Source organism: Ranitomeya variabilis, chromosome 6 (genome assembly GCF_051348905.1).
Source record: "Ranitomeya variabilis isolate aRanVar5 chromosome 6, aRanVar5.hap1, whole genome shotgun sequence".
Classification (NCBI taxonomy): Eukaryota; Metazoa; Chordata; class Amphibia; order Anura; family Dendrobatidae; genus Ranitomeya; species Ranitomeya variabilis.
In genome coordinates this window covers 201,724,870-201,740,382 of record NC_135237.1, presented here as the reverse complement: position 1 = coordinate 201,740,382, position 15,513 = coordinate 201,724,870, and the positions used below count along the sequence as shown (strand labels likewise).

Below are 15,513 nucleotides of genomic sequence, written 5' to 3'. Positions count from 1 at the left end.
GAGCTTACTCTTACCACATGGGGTTTTTTTGCCTTCCCCTGGATCAACATGTTAGGGCATGTTAGGCTATGGGTTGAACTAGATGGACTTAAAGTCTTCCTTCAACCTTAATAACTATGTTACTATGTTACTATGTTACTATGTCTGGTGCAATCCCCATTAGGAAATGTGCTCCACTATGGTTAATGCCCTCCAGTGCACATCTTGCCACATGTATGCAATCCTTGATCGGTCAGTCGAGGGTGCATACTGCTGTGCGAGATGTGAGCACGTTGTGCATTTGGAAACCCAGATTCTGAATCTAAATGTGCAGCTGGCAACACTGAGTTCCACTGACAATATGGAAGGGAGTCTTCTGCTCACTGAGATGACACTCAATGGGATAGATGAGGGGGGATGGTAAGATGGAGCTGCAGGACAGTGAGGCAGCAAGCTGGGTGACAGTTAGGAAGCGGGGTAGAGGGAAGAGTGCCAGGGAGGCTAGTCCTGATCTGGCACACCCCAATAAGTTTGCTAAGTTGGCAGATGAGGGGGGTGCCAGTACAGGGGTAGCACTGCTGCAGCCAGGCATGTCCTCTGAAAGCCGGAGGAGTGACTGCTACAGCAAGGAGGGAAATAGGAGAGCAGTGCAGGCCAGACAGGTGCTGTTAATGGGGGACTCAATTATTAGGGGAACAGATAGGGCAATCTGTCACAAAGACAGTGATCATCGAACGGTGTGCTGCCTACCTGGCGCTCGAGTCCGACACATCACTGATCGGGTGGACAGATTACTGGGAGGGGCTGGTGAGGACCCAGCAGTCATGGTGCACATTGGCACAAATGACAAAGATAGAGGTAGGTGGAAGGTCCTTAAAAAAGATTTCAGGGAATTAGGCTGCAAGTTGAAAGCAAGGACCTCCAACGTGGTATTTTCCGAAATACTGCCTGTACCACGTGCCACACCAGAGAGGCAACAGGAGATTAGGGAGGTTAATAAGTGGCTCAAGAATTGGTGTAGGAAGGAGGGGTTTGGGTTCCTGCAGAACTGGGCCGACTTCTCAGTTGGCTACAGGTTCTACGCTAGGGACGGGCTGCACCTCAATGGGGAAGGTGCAGCTGTGCTGGGGAGAAAATGGCTAGAGGGTTGGAGCAGTGTTTAAACTAGGGAATGGGGGAGGGTATTCATTTTATAGGAGGGGAAGATAGTGCAGATAGAGACCTGGGCACAAATAAGGAAGTTGGGGGTGGCGGTGGCATGGGGGGTGAGGTTAGATCAATTAATAATTTAAGAAAGAATAGAGGTGCAGAGAGATACATAAAATGTATGTATACTAATGCCATAAGCCTTGCCAACAAAATGGACGAATTAGAATTAATGGTGTTGGAGCACAATTATGACATGGTGGGGATATCTGAAACATGGCTGGACGAGAGCCACGACTGGACTATTAACTTGCAGGGTTATTGTCTATTCAGAAATGACCGAACGGATAAGCGAGGGGGAGGGGTGTGTCTATATGTAAAATCATCCTAAAACCCATCGCGCGTGATAAAATAGATGAATCTAATGAAAATGTAGAGTCCCTGTGGGTGGAGATAAGGGGAGGGGGAAAAATAGTAAATTACTGATAGGGGTTTATTATAAGTCTCCAAAAATAATGGAAGCAACGGAGAATATCCTCATAAAGCAAAGAGATGAAGCTGCGACTCAAGGAGAAGTCATTATTATGGGGAACTTCAACTACCCTGAAATAGATTGGGGAATGGAAATCTGCAGTTCCAGCAAAGGTAATCGTTTTTTGACAACTATGAGAAACAATTACCTTTCACAATTGGTTCAGGACCCAACAAGAAGGGGGGCACTGCTAGACCTAATATTAACCAACAGGCCAGACCGCATATCAAATATAAGGGTTGGGGTCACTTGGGGAATAGTGATTACAAAATAATAAGTTTTCATGCATCCTTTAATAAGATGTGTAGTAGAGGGGTTACAAGGACACTAAACTTCAGGAGGGCAAATTTCCAACGGATGAGAGATGATCTTAGTGCAATTAACTGGGATGATATCCTGAGACATAAAAATACACAACGAAAATAGGAGACGTTTATTAGAATCCTGGATAGGACCTGTGCACAGTATATACCGTATGGGAATAAACATACTAGAAATAGGAGGAAACCAATATGGCTAAATAGAGCTGTAAGGGGCGCAATAAGGGACAAAAAGAAAGCATTTAGAGAATTAAAGGAAGTAGGTAGTGATGAGGCATTAAATAAATACAGAAAATTAAATAAAGTCTGTAAAAAGCAAATCAAGGCAGCTAAGATTGAGACAGAGAGACTCATTGCCAGAGAGAGTAAAAATAATCCCAAAATATTCTTTAACTACGTAAATAGTAAGAAACTTAAAAATGATAGTTTTGGCCCCCTTACAAATAGTCTGGGTGAAATGGTGGATGAGGAAAAAGCCAATATGCTAAATTACTTTTTTTCATCAGTATTTACACAAGAAAATTCCATGGCAGACAATATGATCAGTGATAACAAAAATTCCCCATTAAATGTCACCTGCTTATCCCAGCAGGAAGTACGTCGGCGTCTAAAAATCACTCAAATTGACAAATCTCCAGGCCCGGATGGGATACACCCCCGAGTACTGTAGCAATTAAGTGCAGTCATTGATAGATCATTATCTTTAATCTTTAAAGAGTCCATAATTACAGGGTCTGTACCACAGGACTGGCGTATAGCAAATTTGGTGCCAATATTCAAAAAGGGGACAAAAACTGAACTCTGAAATTATGGGCCAATAAGCTTAACCTCTATTGTGGGTAATATCCTGGAGGGCATTCTAAGGGATGCTATACTGGAGTATCTGAAGAGGAATAACCTCATGACCCAATACCAACATGGGTTTACTAGGGACCGTTCCTGTCAGACTAATCTGATCAATTTCTATGAAGAGGTAAGTTCCGGACTGGACCAAGGGAACCCAGTGGACGTAGTGTATATGGACATTTCAAAAGCTTTTGATACGGTGCTACACAAAAGGTTGATACATAAAATGAGAATAATGGGGATGGGGGAAAATATGTGTAAGTGGGTTAAGAGCTGGCTCAGGGATAGGAAACTAAGGGTGGTTATTAATGGAGCACACTCGGACTGGGTCGCGGTTAGCAGTGGGGTACCACAGGGGTCAGTATTGGGCCCTTTTCTTTTTAACATATTTATTAATGATCTTATAGGGGGCATACAGAGTGGAATTTCAATATTTGCAGATGACAATAAACTCTGCTGGGTAATCAATACAGAGGAGGACAATTTTCTATTACAGGATGATTTATGTAAATTAAAAGCTTGGGCTGATAAATGGCAAATGAGTTTTAATGGGGATAAATGTAAGGTCATGCACTTGGGTAGAAGTAATAAGATGTATATCTATGTGCCTAATCCTAAAACTCTGGGCAAAACCATCAATGAAAAAGACCTGGGAGTATGGGTGGATAACAAACTCACATTTAGTGGCCAGTGTCAAGCAGCTGCTACAAAGGCAAATAAAATAATGGGATGCATTAAAAGAGGGATAGCTGCTCATGAGGAGAACATAATTTTACCTCTATACAAGTCACTAGTTCGACCACACTTAAAATACTGTGTACAGTTCTGGTCTCCGGTGTATAAGAAAGACATAGCTGAACTGGAGCGGGTGCAGAAAAGAGCGACCAATGTTACTAGAGGACGGGGGGGTCTGCAATACCAACATAGGTTATTACACTTGGGGCTATTTAGTTTGGAAAAACGAAGGCTAAGGGGTGATCTTATGTTACTGTATAAATACAGTATATGAGGGGACAGTACAAAGACCTTTCTGATGATGATCTTTTCAATCATAGACCTGAGACAGGGACAAGGGGGCATCCTCTACGTCTGGAGGAAAGAAGGTTTATGCATAATAACAGATGCGGATTCTTTAGTGTAAAAGCAGTGAGACTAGGGAACTCTGTGCCATATGATGTTGTAATGAGTGATTCATTACTTAAATTTAAAGGGAACCTGTCACCTGAATTTGGCGGGACCGGTTTTGGGTCATATGGGGAGGGTTTTCGGGTGTTTGATTCACCCTTTCCTTACCCGCTGGCTGCATGCTGGCCGCAATATTGGATTGAAGTTCATTCTCTGTCCTCCGGAGTACACGCCAGTGCAAGGCAATATTGCCACATGTTTTTTTTTTTCCTTCCTCTGGATCAACATGTTAGGGCATGTTAGGTTAGGCTATGGGTTGAACTGGATGGACTTAAAGTCTTCCTTCAACCCTAATAACTATGTTACTATGTTGCCTTCTGGCTTGATCCAGGGTTTGCTGGGCTATTCGGAAGTCACTGCTCAATGTAAGTCTATCCAAGACAAAATTAGGCTGACATTTAGAGCTTATGACCATTACCTTCCATGGGACCAGAGCGGCACTGTTGGGAAAAGCAGCAGACAGCAGCTGGTAAGTGTAATGGGGTCAGGAAATTTACATTAGTAACACTACTCCAGTGCTGAAATAAAAAAAAATCATGGAGTGTTCCTTTAACTTTTCTTACATAGAATGTCTTTCATAGACTACTCTATGCTACATAGCTTAATGTCATCTGCAGAAATAGAAACTACACTATTTAGTCTGTCTTCTATATCATTAATATATATGTCTATTAACAAATACTGAATCTTGGGGTCACCAGTTAGGCTACGCCCCAACGATCAGGAATTGCAATGTTTTGGATGCTGATGTCTAATTGACACACTTTTTTGTCAGTACATGTGGATTCACTGCATGTAATGACATTCAATTTGTCAAAATCCGCAGCTGAGACTAGCATCTTCGCTACCAAAAATTGACATGCTGCAACTCGTAAACCTGCACCGCGGTTGCGTTTACACAGCGGGAAATAGAAGCACAGTGGGCATGGGATTTCTGTCCTTCTAATGTGCCATACAGCATTGTGAACGCTGCTATTCCTGATCGCGTGCACTTAGCCTTATAAACCGAGACCATTTAGCGTATCAGTCTTTCATTAAACTCTTTGGATGCGTAAAATTGAGCTGGTGATAACTTATAATTTTAAAATGTTATTATTTTACCACATACTCCTGTATATAGTATTTTGCAAACCCCTCAAACATATTATCACAATGATCAGATTTACAGAATCTGACAGCCGAGTCATGTGGCCCAAACCACAATGTAACATTTTCCTGTATTGCAGCATGAGGAATTTTTTTTTCGCTTAGAGTGCTACTTTCCCATCTGTCTTAAATAGGCTACCAATCACCTCATCAGTTGAAATTATTTTTAAGCTTGATTAAAACCATCAGCTGCACATTGTCTTGTGTAAATGGGGCATGTTCTATAGCGAAAAATGATATTCTATGTGCACTTGTTGATCATATTAATGATCATTCTGTGCCCATGGAAGTCTGGTTGGTCCATTTAAACTGGCTAAAATGCAGAAAATACCCAAAACCAAGTATGAGAGATTGTCTTTCCTTACCACTTCATGACAGAAGGGTTTTACTCATTCTTGAATGTTTTAGTTTAAGGTCTGTTTATTCTTTATTTAATAGGAATTTTAATTTTTTTTGTTCAGTACATATATGCTATTTGTGGTAGATTGGCTCACTCGGATGTACACAGAGGTAGACACAGGGATGCTGTCTCTTTAAATCTTCCACTGGTTTATTTAAATGTACTGCATAAACCAGTGCAAAGTTAGCAAAATAAACACAACCTTTCTGGCCTAAAGGGAAAACAAAACATAGCAAATGGCACAGTTTGTGTCGCTGCAGGGATCTGCTTGCTCAGAAAACAAACACAAGGTTCAGTTATTTTTAACATGACCACAGCTCTGGAGATCTCATCTCCAGAGACACCGAACTCCAAATTATTCAGAAGCCTGACTCTTTACCTTCTAAACCTCACCCTGAGGTGCAGGTATAGTGAACAGCTTCTCACCCACTGTTCAGCTGTTCACTAAACCTAGCCCTTAACAGGGCTGATTAACCCCTCTCACCGCTTAGCGTGCTGGAGCATTTTAGCTGGAGCTAATAACCTCAGTGACACATATCTCCCCTCCAGTACTTTGTTAAGGTACCTTCACACGAAACGACGCTGCAGCGATAACGACAGCGAGCCGACCAAAACGAGATCGCTGGAGCGTCGCTGTTTAGGTCGCTGTAGAGATGTCAAACACACCAACTGACGAACGATGCAGGAGCGATACCATGACGTAACAGCGACTCACATATCGTTCTCGCTGGTTGTTGCTCCTTGTCAAACAGCAGCGGTTGTAACGATGTGATGATAGCAAACCTAGCCAGATAGGTGTGTTTTCCCGCTGGGAGACACCCAGGATGTGACGTCCCGGCATCACGGAATATAAACCACGACGCTACAGCGATTGATTCATATTGTTTCAGAGCAGCGTCCACGTTCTTTAGCCTTTCCAGCGTCCTGTCCGGAACGATCCTTCGCCAGCTACGATCCTCTTCACCCGTGAACGTTCTGTCCGGAACGCCGTACTCTATACTGCCGGTGTCTTCATTGGTTCTTTTCTTCTTATCAACGGTATGTATAGTTGTATGTATGTATGTATGTATAGTATAGTTATGGTTATGCAGCAATGCTTATCTACGTACATGGTATAATTATGTATACACCATCTCCGGCAGCCATCTTGTGCATCTGGCAAGCGGACGCACAAGATGGAAGCACTTTACGATGCGGTTTGCAAACTCTTTTGTGCTGTCTGCCATTTTTGCCACACACTATATGGAAAGGTAAACCAACTCTTTTGTGTCTGCCGTGGCTTGGCTGGCCCTGGCCTTCTCCGCTAGTAAATAAAAACAGCACACATATTAACGGTAACAATATATATTTTTTTTCAAATAGTTTTTGAAATACTTAACTTTTTTTTTTTTGTTGTGGGGGGGGGGGGGTGGTGTTTGCAAACAATTAGAAAAACAAAAAAAAAATTTTACATCCTCCCGTGCCTCAATAGGTGTCGCAGCGTGCGGCCATGCTGCTGTACCTGCTGCATGAGGAGAGCAACAGTTCTCTCCATCCGCTGTTGCTTGGCCAGCAGCCCTCTCACGGTGTCCGGTTCTGTGGATAGAAGATAGAAAAAGTTAGAGAAGGGACGGTGATTAAGGCTTCTTTCACACTAGCGTCTGGCTTGGCCTGCCGCAGTGCGTTGGGTCGAGGTTACCAATGCTAGCATTGTGTGCGCCGCAAAACAGGGGCAGCAGATGCATTTTTCCTGTGCATCCGCTGCCCCATTGTGAGTTGCGGGGAGGTGGGGGAGGAGTTCCATACCGCGCATGCGCTGCCGAAAATGGCGGGCCTTAACATGTAATGTTTTTTGCATCCGGCAGTTTTTGCATCCGGTGGTTATACACAACCCGGCGCAACGTTCGCACAACTATTGAGACGTGTGGCAATGCGTCGCTAATGTTAGTCAATTTAGAAAAATGCATCCTGCAAGCACTTTTGCAGGGTGCGTTTTTGGTCCAAAAGGACGCATTTGCGACGTATTTCAAAAAACGCTTGTGTGAAAGTAGCCAAAGCTGCAAATACGGCATGTGTTTACATACCCAGAGATTTCAGGTACCATTAAATTGGCGTGTGGAAAAAAAAAAAAGAAGTACATACTCACATTGCGGTGTTGGGCAAGTTCCGCGCCGACAGCTTCCCGCTGTGCTGTGCTTTACGGCCGGCGCTCACATTCAGTGCGGGAAGCTGACGGCTAGGGACGTGACAGACACCGTAATGTGAGTATGTTTTTTTTTTTTTTTAACATTTACAATGGTAACCTGGGTAAATAGCGGGTTACTAAGCACGGCCCTGCGCTTAGTAACCCGATGTTTACCCTGGTTATCCGGGGGACTTCGGCATCGTTGGTCGCTGGCGAGCTGTCTGTGTTCAATTTTTTTGGGTTGCTTTTGTAGTTGTCAAATGTGACATCCCACCGATAACCCCTCCCACTGTCTGTATACTTACGGAGAAAGGACGCCTGTTGCTCATCACTGGAGCTGCTGACCACCCATCCCCTCGCGTGGGCCAGAGCTAACGCTGCTAAAATGAAGCAAATACATATCTGGTTAACAAATGAATTCGTTGTGGGGAGGCGCGCGCAGTTTTGGTCACTTACAACTGCTCGACGCAAAGGAGAAACACGCCGACCCGGGGGAGGAAGATGGGTGGCGGAAGGGCGGGGTTGTTTGCAGCGGTGGTGTAACTGCATCTGTAATGTATACAATATTTCAGCTCCCCTCTAATGTCCCGTAAGCTGTTATAAAATTGCAATATATGACGGTTAACTTACGGGACGGTCCGGGCTGTGGGCTGCCGCTGGTGGCCGCAGTAGTGGCTGCCGCCGATGCCCGATGCCGGTGGAGTCTCTCTACACCAAAAAAAAAAAGAAATGCAAGGATTAGACACCAAAACTACAGATCTCCATACTTAAAAAAAAAAATAAAAAAAAAAATGGCGCCATTGACAGCAAAAGTTGGGAGCCAATGGAAATTGGCATGCATTTGTTATGTATACAATATTTCAGCTCCCCTCTAATGTCCCGTAAGCTGTTATAACATTGCAATATATGACGGTTAACTTACGGGACGGTCCGGGCTGTGGGCTGCCGCTGGTGGCCGCAGTAGTGGCTGCTGCCGATGCCCGATGCCGGTGGCGTCTCTCTACACCAAAAAAAAAAGAAATGCAAGGATTAGGCAACAAAACTACAGATCTCCATACTTAAAAAAAAAAAAAAAAAAAAAAAAAAGGCGCCATTGACAGCAAAAGTTGGGAGCCAATGGAAATTGGCATGCATTTGTTATGTATACAATATTTCAGCTCCCCTCTAATGTCCCGTAAGCTGTTATAACATTGCAATATATGACGGTTAACTTACGGGACGGTCCGGGCTGTGGGCTGCCGCTGGTGGCCGCAGTTGTGGCTGCCGCCGATGCCCGTTGCCGGTGTCGTCTCTCTACACAAAAAAAAGAAAAAAAGAAACGCAATTTTTAGACACCAAAACTACAGGGCTACAGACCCCCCCAAAAAAACGTAGGCCATTGGCGGCAAGGAGTTTAATTAAATATTGCCTCGCCAAATGTTGGCACATATATAAAAGATAGGAAGCGCCGCACGGCAGCGTGCGTCTCCTGATTCCCCCCTCCTGGCAGGGCGTGCACTGTTGCCGACCTTGTCGTAAAGATTTGTGGACAATGTACATAACAATAGCGGCCATCCATAAAAATTAAATATGGGGGGGGAGATTCTGGAACCCATGACGTGACCACTTTATCACGGACACCGCATTTTGTTCTCAGTCAATACGGACATGAGAACAAAGTGGCATGTCCAGGACAAGTTGGCAACCACGAGCACGATTATCCCAATTCCCCCCTCCCAGTACCGTGCGTCACCCAAATACCCCATACTGGTACTTGCCTCGCCTTGTCTCCGCCAGCAACTCTGCCAGAAGAAGTGGCTGCTTGTAACGGAGATCGGCCCACTAATTCCGCAGCTGGAGCGCACTGCGGCGGAGGCCAAATCTCCGCTCCATCATACGCCCAATGCGGCACAGGACCTCATTTTTGTGGAGATTGGGATGGGTAGGGCGACTCTCCCGACCCTCGTAATCGAGGGCATCCATTTCTCCCACAAAAAAACGAACCTCAGTCTGCCCCAGAGGAGCAGACCGCTGTCTCGCCGCCATTTTAAGAAAATGAAACGCCCGGCAACGCCTAACCACGCCCAGAGAACGTCCTTGACTCTGCCTTGCTACCGCGCGATCCACATCGCTATAGCGTCTCCGTTTATACACAGCGTCGCGGTTGTGACGCTGGCTCCCGAACTCTCTCTTTGGCGTTCCCATTATCAAGCCGCAGCGCTCATCGTCCTGGTTTGTTTTTCGGCGGCTTGTACAGTAATTTTTGGGTATTATATCAGTATGGCTGTTGTGTCAACATAATGTACCTTATGTATAGAAAATGTGAATGTAGCCATAAATTCGTCGAAAAAAAATTAACATGTGTGAACGCTACGTAACACTATTGGATGTCTTGTGTCAGTTTAGCTAATCATATGTACAAATTTTTTTTTTTTCTTTTTCAGGTTGCCATGTCTACTTCTGATGTTCCTGTGCTTGTAGCGGCTGCGTTGTTGTTAGAATCTCACAACCAGCTTGAGGCTCAAGCGCGAAAGAATCGTGCTAAGCGTCAGCGCCGCATGTGGACCAAACAGTGGCTGCAGAAGAGGGATCAATTGTCCCATATGGGCCTAATAAGGGAACTGCAGGAGAACAACCCGCATGATTTTAGGAACTACCTTCGAATGTCGGAGGATTCCTTTAAGGTGCTACTTGATGCTGTGGATCCTTATATCAGGCGGCAAAATACGAACATGTGAGCTGCTGTCCCTGTGGATGAGAGACTGGCTGTCACGCTGCGGTTCCTGGCGACTGGCAAGTCTATGCAAGACTTGCATTACTGCGCCGCAATTTCCCGATCCCTATTCACCGTCATCATCCCAGAGACATGTCAAGCAATTATCTCTGCTTTACACCGCAATTACATGCCTTTCCCGGAGACCACGGATGATTGGCAACAGATTTCCCGGGGATTTCAAGAGCAATGGCACTTCCCTAATTGCGGTGGGGCCTTGGATGGGAAACATGTCCGCATCACCCAACCACCACACTCCGGTTCCTTTTATTACAACTATAAGGGATATTTCAGCGTAATTCTCATGGCACTCGTTAATGCGAACTACGAATTTATAACTGTGTCTGTTGGGATCAATGGTAGAGTTTCTGATGGCGGAGTTTTGGAGCACACCGATTTTGGGGAACGCTTGAAAGAACAGAAACTGGCCTTGCCGCCCAACAGCGACACTACTGAAAACCTCAACTTTGTGTTTGTCGGAGATGAGGCGTTCCCACTGCATCCCAACCTTCTGAAGCCCTTTTCCCAGAAAACTCTGACACCGGAGCGGCGCATTTTTAATTACCGACTTTCAAGAGCTCGCCGCGTTGTGGAGAATGCTTTTGGCATTATGGCAAACCGATTTCGGGTTTTCCACACTGCACTACACATGAAACTAACGTCTATTGACTCAGTGGTGCTTGCCTGTTGCGTCCTGCACAACTTTCTCCGCCGCCGTGATGCCACTGCATACAGCCCTCCACAGTATGTTGACTCTGTTGATCCTGCAAACGGAGATGTAACCCAGGGCGAATGGCGTCTAGAGGAGCACAGGGTTTCTGGCTTGGAAAGTCTGGGATCCGGAAGGAACTCTGATGATGCTATGATCTGCAGGGAGAAGTACTGTAACTTTTTCAATGGGCCAGGGGCTGTCCCATGGCAGCATCTTCAGCAGTAGCACAACTGTTGTCATTACGTGTCATAACTTTTAGCATGTATTATGCACTACATTCTGTGGGGTAGATGTGCTCTCGTGTTCCATTTGGTTGAAGACCCATTAAAATCATTTTCTGTTTCAATCTATTCACAGTACTCAACTTCTGTATCAAACATAAGAATAAATATATCTATGTATGCAACATACTCTAGTTCTGTATCAGACATATGAATCTTGGGAGTCCGCAGCATTGTCTGTCCTCGTGCTTTACTGATTTTAAGATGTGTATATATATAAGCACCCCTGCCATTCCATATGTATCTCTCCCCATCACGCTCCGGATGTGTCTCACCCCTGCCATTCCATGTGTCTCTCTCCCCATGACGCTCCCTATGTGTCTCACCCCTGCCATTCCATATGTATCTCTCTCCCCATCACGCTCCCGATGTGTCTCACCCCTGCCATTCCATATGTATCTCTCTCCCCATCACGCTCCGGATGTGTCTCACTCCTGCCATTCCATGTGTCTCTCTCCCCATGACGCTCCCAATGTGTCTCACCCCTGCCATTCCATATGTATCTCTCTCCCCATCACGCTCCGGATGTGTCTCACCCCTGTCATTCCATATGTATCTCTCTCCCCATCACGCTCCGGATGTGTCTAACCCCTGCCATTCCATGTGTCTCTCTCCCCATGACGCTCCGGATGTGTCTCACCCCTGCCATTCCATGTGTCTCTCTCCCCATGACGCTCCCGATGTGTCATACCCCTGCCATTCCATATGTATCTCTCTCCCCATCACGCTCCGGATGTGTCTCACCCCTGCCATTCCATATGTATCTCTCTCCCCATCACGCTCCGGATGTGTCTCACCCCTGCCATTCCATGTCTCTCTCCCCATGACGCTCCCGATGTGTCTCACCCCTGCCATTCCATATGTATCTCTCTCCCCATCACGCTCCGGATGTGTCTCACCCCTGCCATTCCATATGTATCTCTCTCCCCATCACGCTCCGGATTTGTGTCACACACCTGCCATTCCATATGTATCTCTCTCCCCATCACGCTCCGGATTTGTGTCACACCCCTGCCATTCCATATGTATCTCTCTCCCCATCACGCTCCGGTTGTGTCTCACCCCTGCCATTCCATATGTATCTCTCTCCCCATCACGCTCCGGATGTGTCTATATATATATATTCATTCATACATTATGTGACACAGTAAACAATAAATCAAAATAAAATGTTACATGTAAAGCTTATAAAGTTTATTAACATATTACAACCGTAACTTGGGAAAAATGTGGCTCAGTAACCAAAAGGTAAAAAAAAAAAAAACGGGAAGGCATAAAGTGCTTATGAAACGAAAGTCTATTGGTTTCTGTCCAAGAACACTACAGCTGCTGATAGTAGTTGTCCATCTCGCCGTACGGCTGTGTGGCCGTTGAAGGTCCTTGCAAATAGTCACCAAAAGAAGGGGGTGGAGGTGGTGTACGGCACTGCAAATGAGGTGGGCCCGGTCTGCGGACAGGAGTGCTGTGAATGGGCTCCTGCTGGGGCCCCCAATAAAGCTGGCCACTGGGCTGATGGTCGCCGATGGTCATCATTGAAGTATCACTCAGTTTGCCAGCGTCTGCCTTGTTCAACACCTCAAGTATCAATCTCTCCGCGTTGCTTCGCTGGGTCTGGTCCAGACTGTTTAACCGTTCCCCTACGAAGGTTGGAAATCCAGAGAGCCGGGTTGTGGCATGCTGGATCATTATCTTGTTGGCCAGTGCCAGGAGATCCACCGGTAGACCTGCAGTTGCCTTTCTTTTGCGAGATCGCCGCCTTTCACCTGTCTGCTCCTCAACACACCGGCTTGCGGAGGAATGAGGGGTATCGCTATCGGTCCCTTCCAGTGTATCGAGCTGTTCAGGAGGCACCTGCGAGTACAGGGAAAAAGAAAAAAAGTCAATAACATACAAACAACACAGCCCTAGAGAGCCCCCACCTCCCCAACACCAGTATGCCAGTGCGTGGGAAGCAATGAGGAACAGTTATTATCTAGGTATCAAACCACAGGGGTTACAGAGCTTAACTACTTTTGCCGGCTATACTGCACGATTGTGCGGAAGACAAAAAAGTTACATTATTGTAGACTTTTGCAATAAGACAGCATTGTAAGGTTGGGAAGGACTGTTTGGACATAGTTATCTGAACAGGAAGTGGCAACTTTTATTATCTGGTGGATTAAACATGAAAAACGTGAATTATTATAATTGGAAACCATGCCGTCTCACATACATATAAGACACACGGCATCCTACAAGCAGGGAAGCTAGGGGGTACTTACATGCTCGTCAGGAGACTCTTCAGCTGATGGCGCACAAAGACTTGTCACAGTCTGGGCCGGGCGAGGGATTTCCTGGTCCCGTGTGAACGCCAGCAGGTCAAAGTACCACAACTTTGGCACATACACGTCGTCGGCTCCGGCCCCAGACTTCTTTGACTTTTCAACCTTGTTCAGCTCTTTTTTGTAGACTGTGCGGAGAGCCTGTATCTTCTTACGCACAATGGTTTCATCCACAGATTCTGTGGGCTTATGCTCTTTGTGGAGGGCCACCAGCTTCTCGTATGCAGCTCTCTTCATGTTGCGGTTGCTATAATCCGCAGACTTTATTTTCCATAAGCAGGGCAGGGAGCGGTACATATCAATGAGTGCCCGCACAAATTCGTTGTCATTGGTAGACATCTGAAAGACAGAAATAGTTAAGTTAAGTTGCATTAAGAAATTGAACGCTCAAAATGGCTGCCAACAAGCGCAACAGCGTAATTGTTTAAAAACTTGCAAGCTCAAACGGATCTCTGCAGAGATCTCGTATACATCACTCTACAATACACATAAATTAGCATTGCTGCATGGCAGATGAAACAAACTGCACAAAGATATGACTTACTTTTGATGCAGTTATGGGATTCAGAATGAAGACGCTGCAGAGTTCTGGATTGCACTGTTGAAGGACACAGAATGAAGACGTTGCAGAGTTCTGGTTTGCAAAATAGGACGCACAGGTAGCGGAGGACGCACAAGTGATTCCAAAGGCCAGACTGTATAGAGTCGCGGTTTATATTTCGGAACGCAGCTATAGATGATCCCACTATGGCCAATCAGCGTTCACAGGTAGACGGTGTCACAGCCAGTCATTCCAGGCACATTTAAATTAAGGTAATGTATTGTTATAGAGCCCCCTTAATGTACATGACACCTCCCAGGCCGTCATCTTTTGTACTGAAAAGCGTCACCTTTAATTAAATGTTTTGGAAAAGCCCCCTTTTTGTAATGTACAAAGGCGTCTCGTTTGGTATGTCCTGTTATGAGTCATCAACTTTGTTTATGTATGTCACGATAGCATCTCCTAAAAATGAAATCCTATTAAAAGGCGTCCCGTTTTATAATGTCAGTATTGTATGGCGTCTCCTTTTTAATGTGATTTACGTTATAGTGTCTCCATTTTAATTAAATTTGAAAAGAAAAGACGTCACCTTTTGTGGCGTATTGATTTTGTCACCTCCCTTGCCATCACGACTGAGGGTGTCTCTTTTTGTAATGTTAAACGCCTCCCTGGCTAGAACGAGACGCTGCGACGCCCCCTTTGATCGTTGCTGGCGTCGTTGCTTTTGCTGTCAAACACGACGATACACGCCGATCTGACGACCAAATAAAGTTCTGGACCTCTAGCCCCGACCAACGATATCACAGCGGGATCCAGATCGCTGCGGCGTGTCAAACACAACGATATCGTTATTTAGGACGCTGCAACGTCACGGATCGCTATCGTTATCGTTACAAAGTCGTTTCGTGTGAAGGTACCTTTAGTGATTTTGACACCTAGTTAAATTTGTTGGAATAAAATGTAAAAAATATATATTTTTTTCAAAGTTGCACCCCCATAAGCATGTACTTTGTAAAATGCTTCATCTTTTTAGCCTTTGAAATGGTTCCCCAATTATTTTTAAATATAATAGGAAAGATTCACAATGATATAGGCACAAAAATACTGGTGTAATATAATAAAAAAAACTGTATAATGGACACTACATAGTATGGAAGTAGTTAAAGGGAATCTATCAACAAGTTTTTG

General features: G+C 45.2%; 2 protein-coding genes across 4 annotated transcripts in view; both read right to left on the bottom strand.

Moving 5' to 3' along the window:
- Nucleotides 1-6,738: 6,738 nt before the first annotated feature.
- On the bottom strand, nucleotides 6,739-11,670 carry LOC143781063 (uncharacterized). 3 transcript variants are annotated; one of them, XM_077267611.1, is made up of 7 exons: nucleotides 11,155-11,670; nucleotides 8,934-9,011; nucleotides 8,641-8,718; nucleotides 8,349-8,426; nucleotides 8,175-8,267; nucleotides 8,024-8,098; nucleotides 6,739-7,129 (listed from the first exon to the last, which is right to left on the bottom strand). In XM_077267611.1, exons 1-6 carry the CDS (start codon nucleotides 11,199-11,201, stop codon nucleotides 8,047-8,049), a joined length of 426 nt encoding a protein of 141 aa, XP_077123726.1. In that variant the 5' UTR covers nucleotides 11,202-11,670; the 3' UTR covers nucleotides 6,739-7,129; nucleotides 8,024-8,046. The 3 variants fall into 3 exon arrangements, with proteins under 3 accessions (XP_077123726.1, XP_077123728.1, XP_077123727.1); XM_077267613.1 differs by lacking the exon at nucleotides 8,349-8,426; XM_077267612.1 differs by lacking the exon at nucleotides 8,641-8,718 and having other exon boundaries at nucleotides 11,155-11,669.
- Nucleotides 11,671-12,591: 921 nt separating this feature from the next.
- The window catches only part of LOC143783248 (uncharacterized), a 123,089-nt gene continuing 120,167 nt past the window's right edge, over nucleotides 12,592-15,513 (bottom strand). The window contains exons 2-4 of the mRNA XM_077271664.1: nucleotides 14,329-14,382; nucleotides 13,725-14,123; nucleotides 12,592-13,314 (exon numbers count right to left, since the gene is read on the bottom strand). Of these exons, the coding sequence (XP_077127779.1) occupies nucleotides 12,784-13,314; nucleotides 13,725-14,123; nucleotides 14,329-14,382 (984 nt within the window). The 3' untranslated portion in view covers nucleotides 12,592-12,783. The remainder of the gene's footprint in view (nucleotides 13,315-13,724; nucleotides 14,124-14,328; nucleotides 14,383-15,513) is intronic.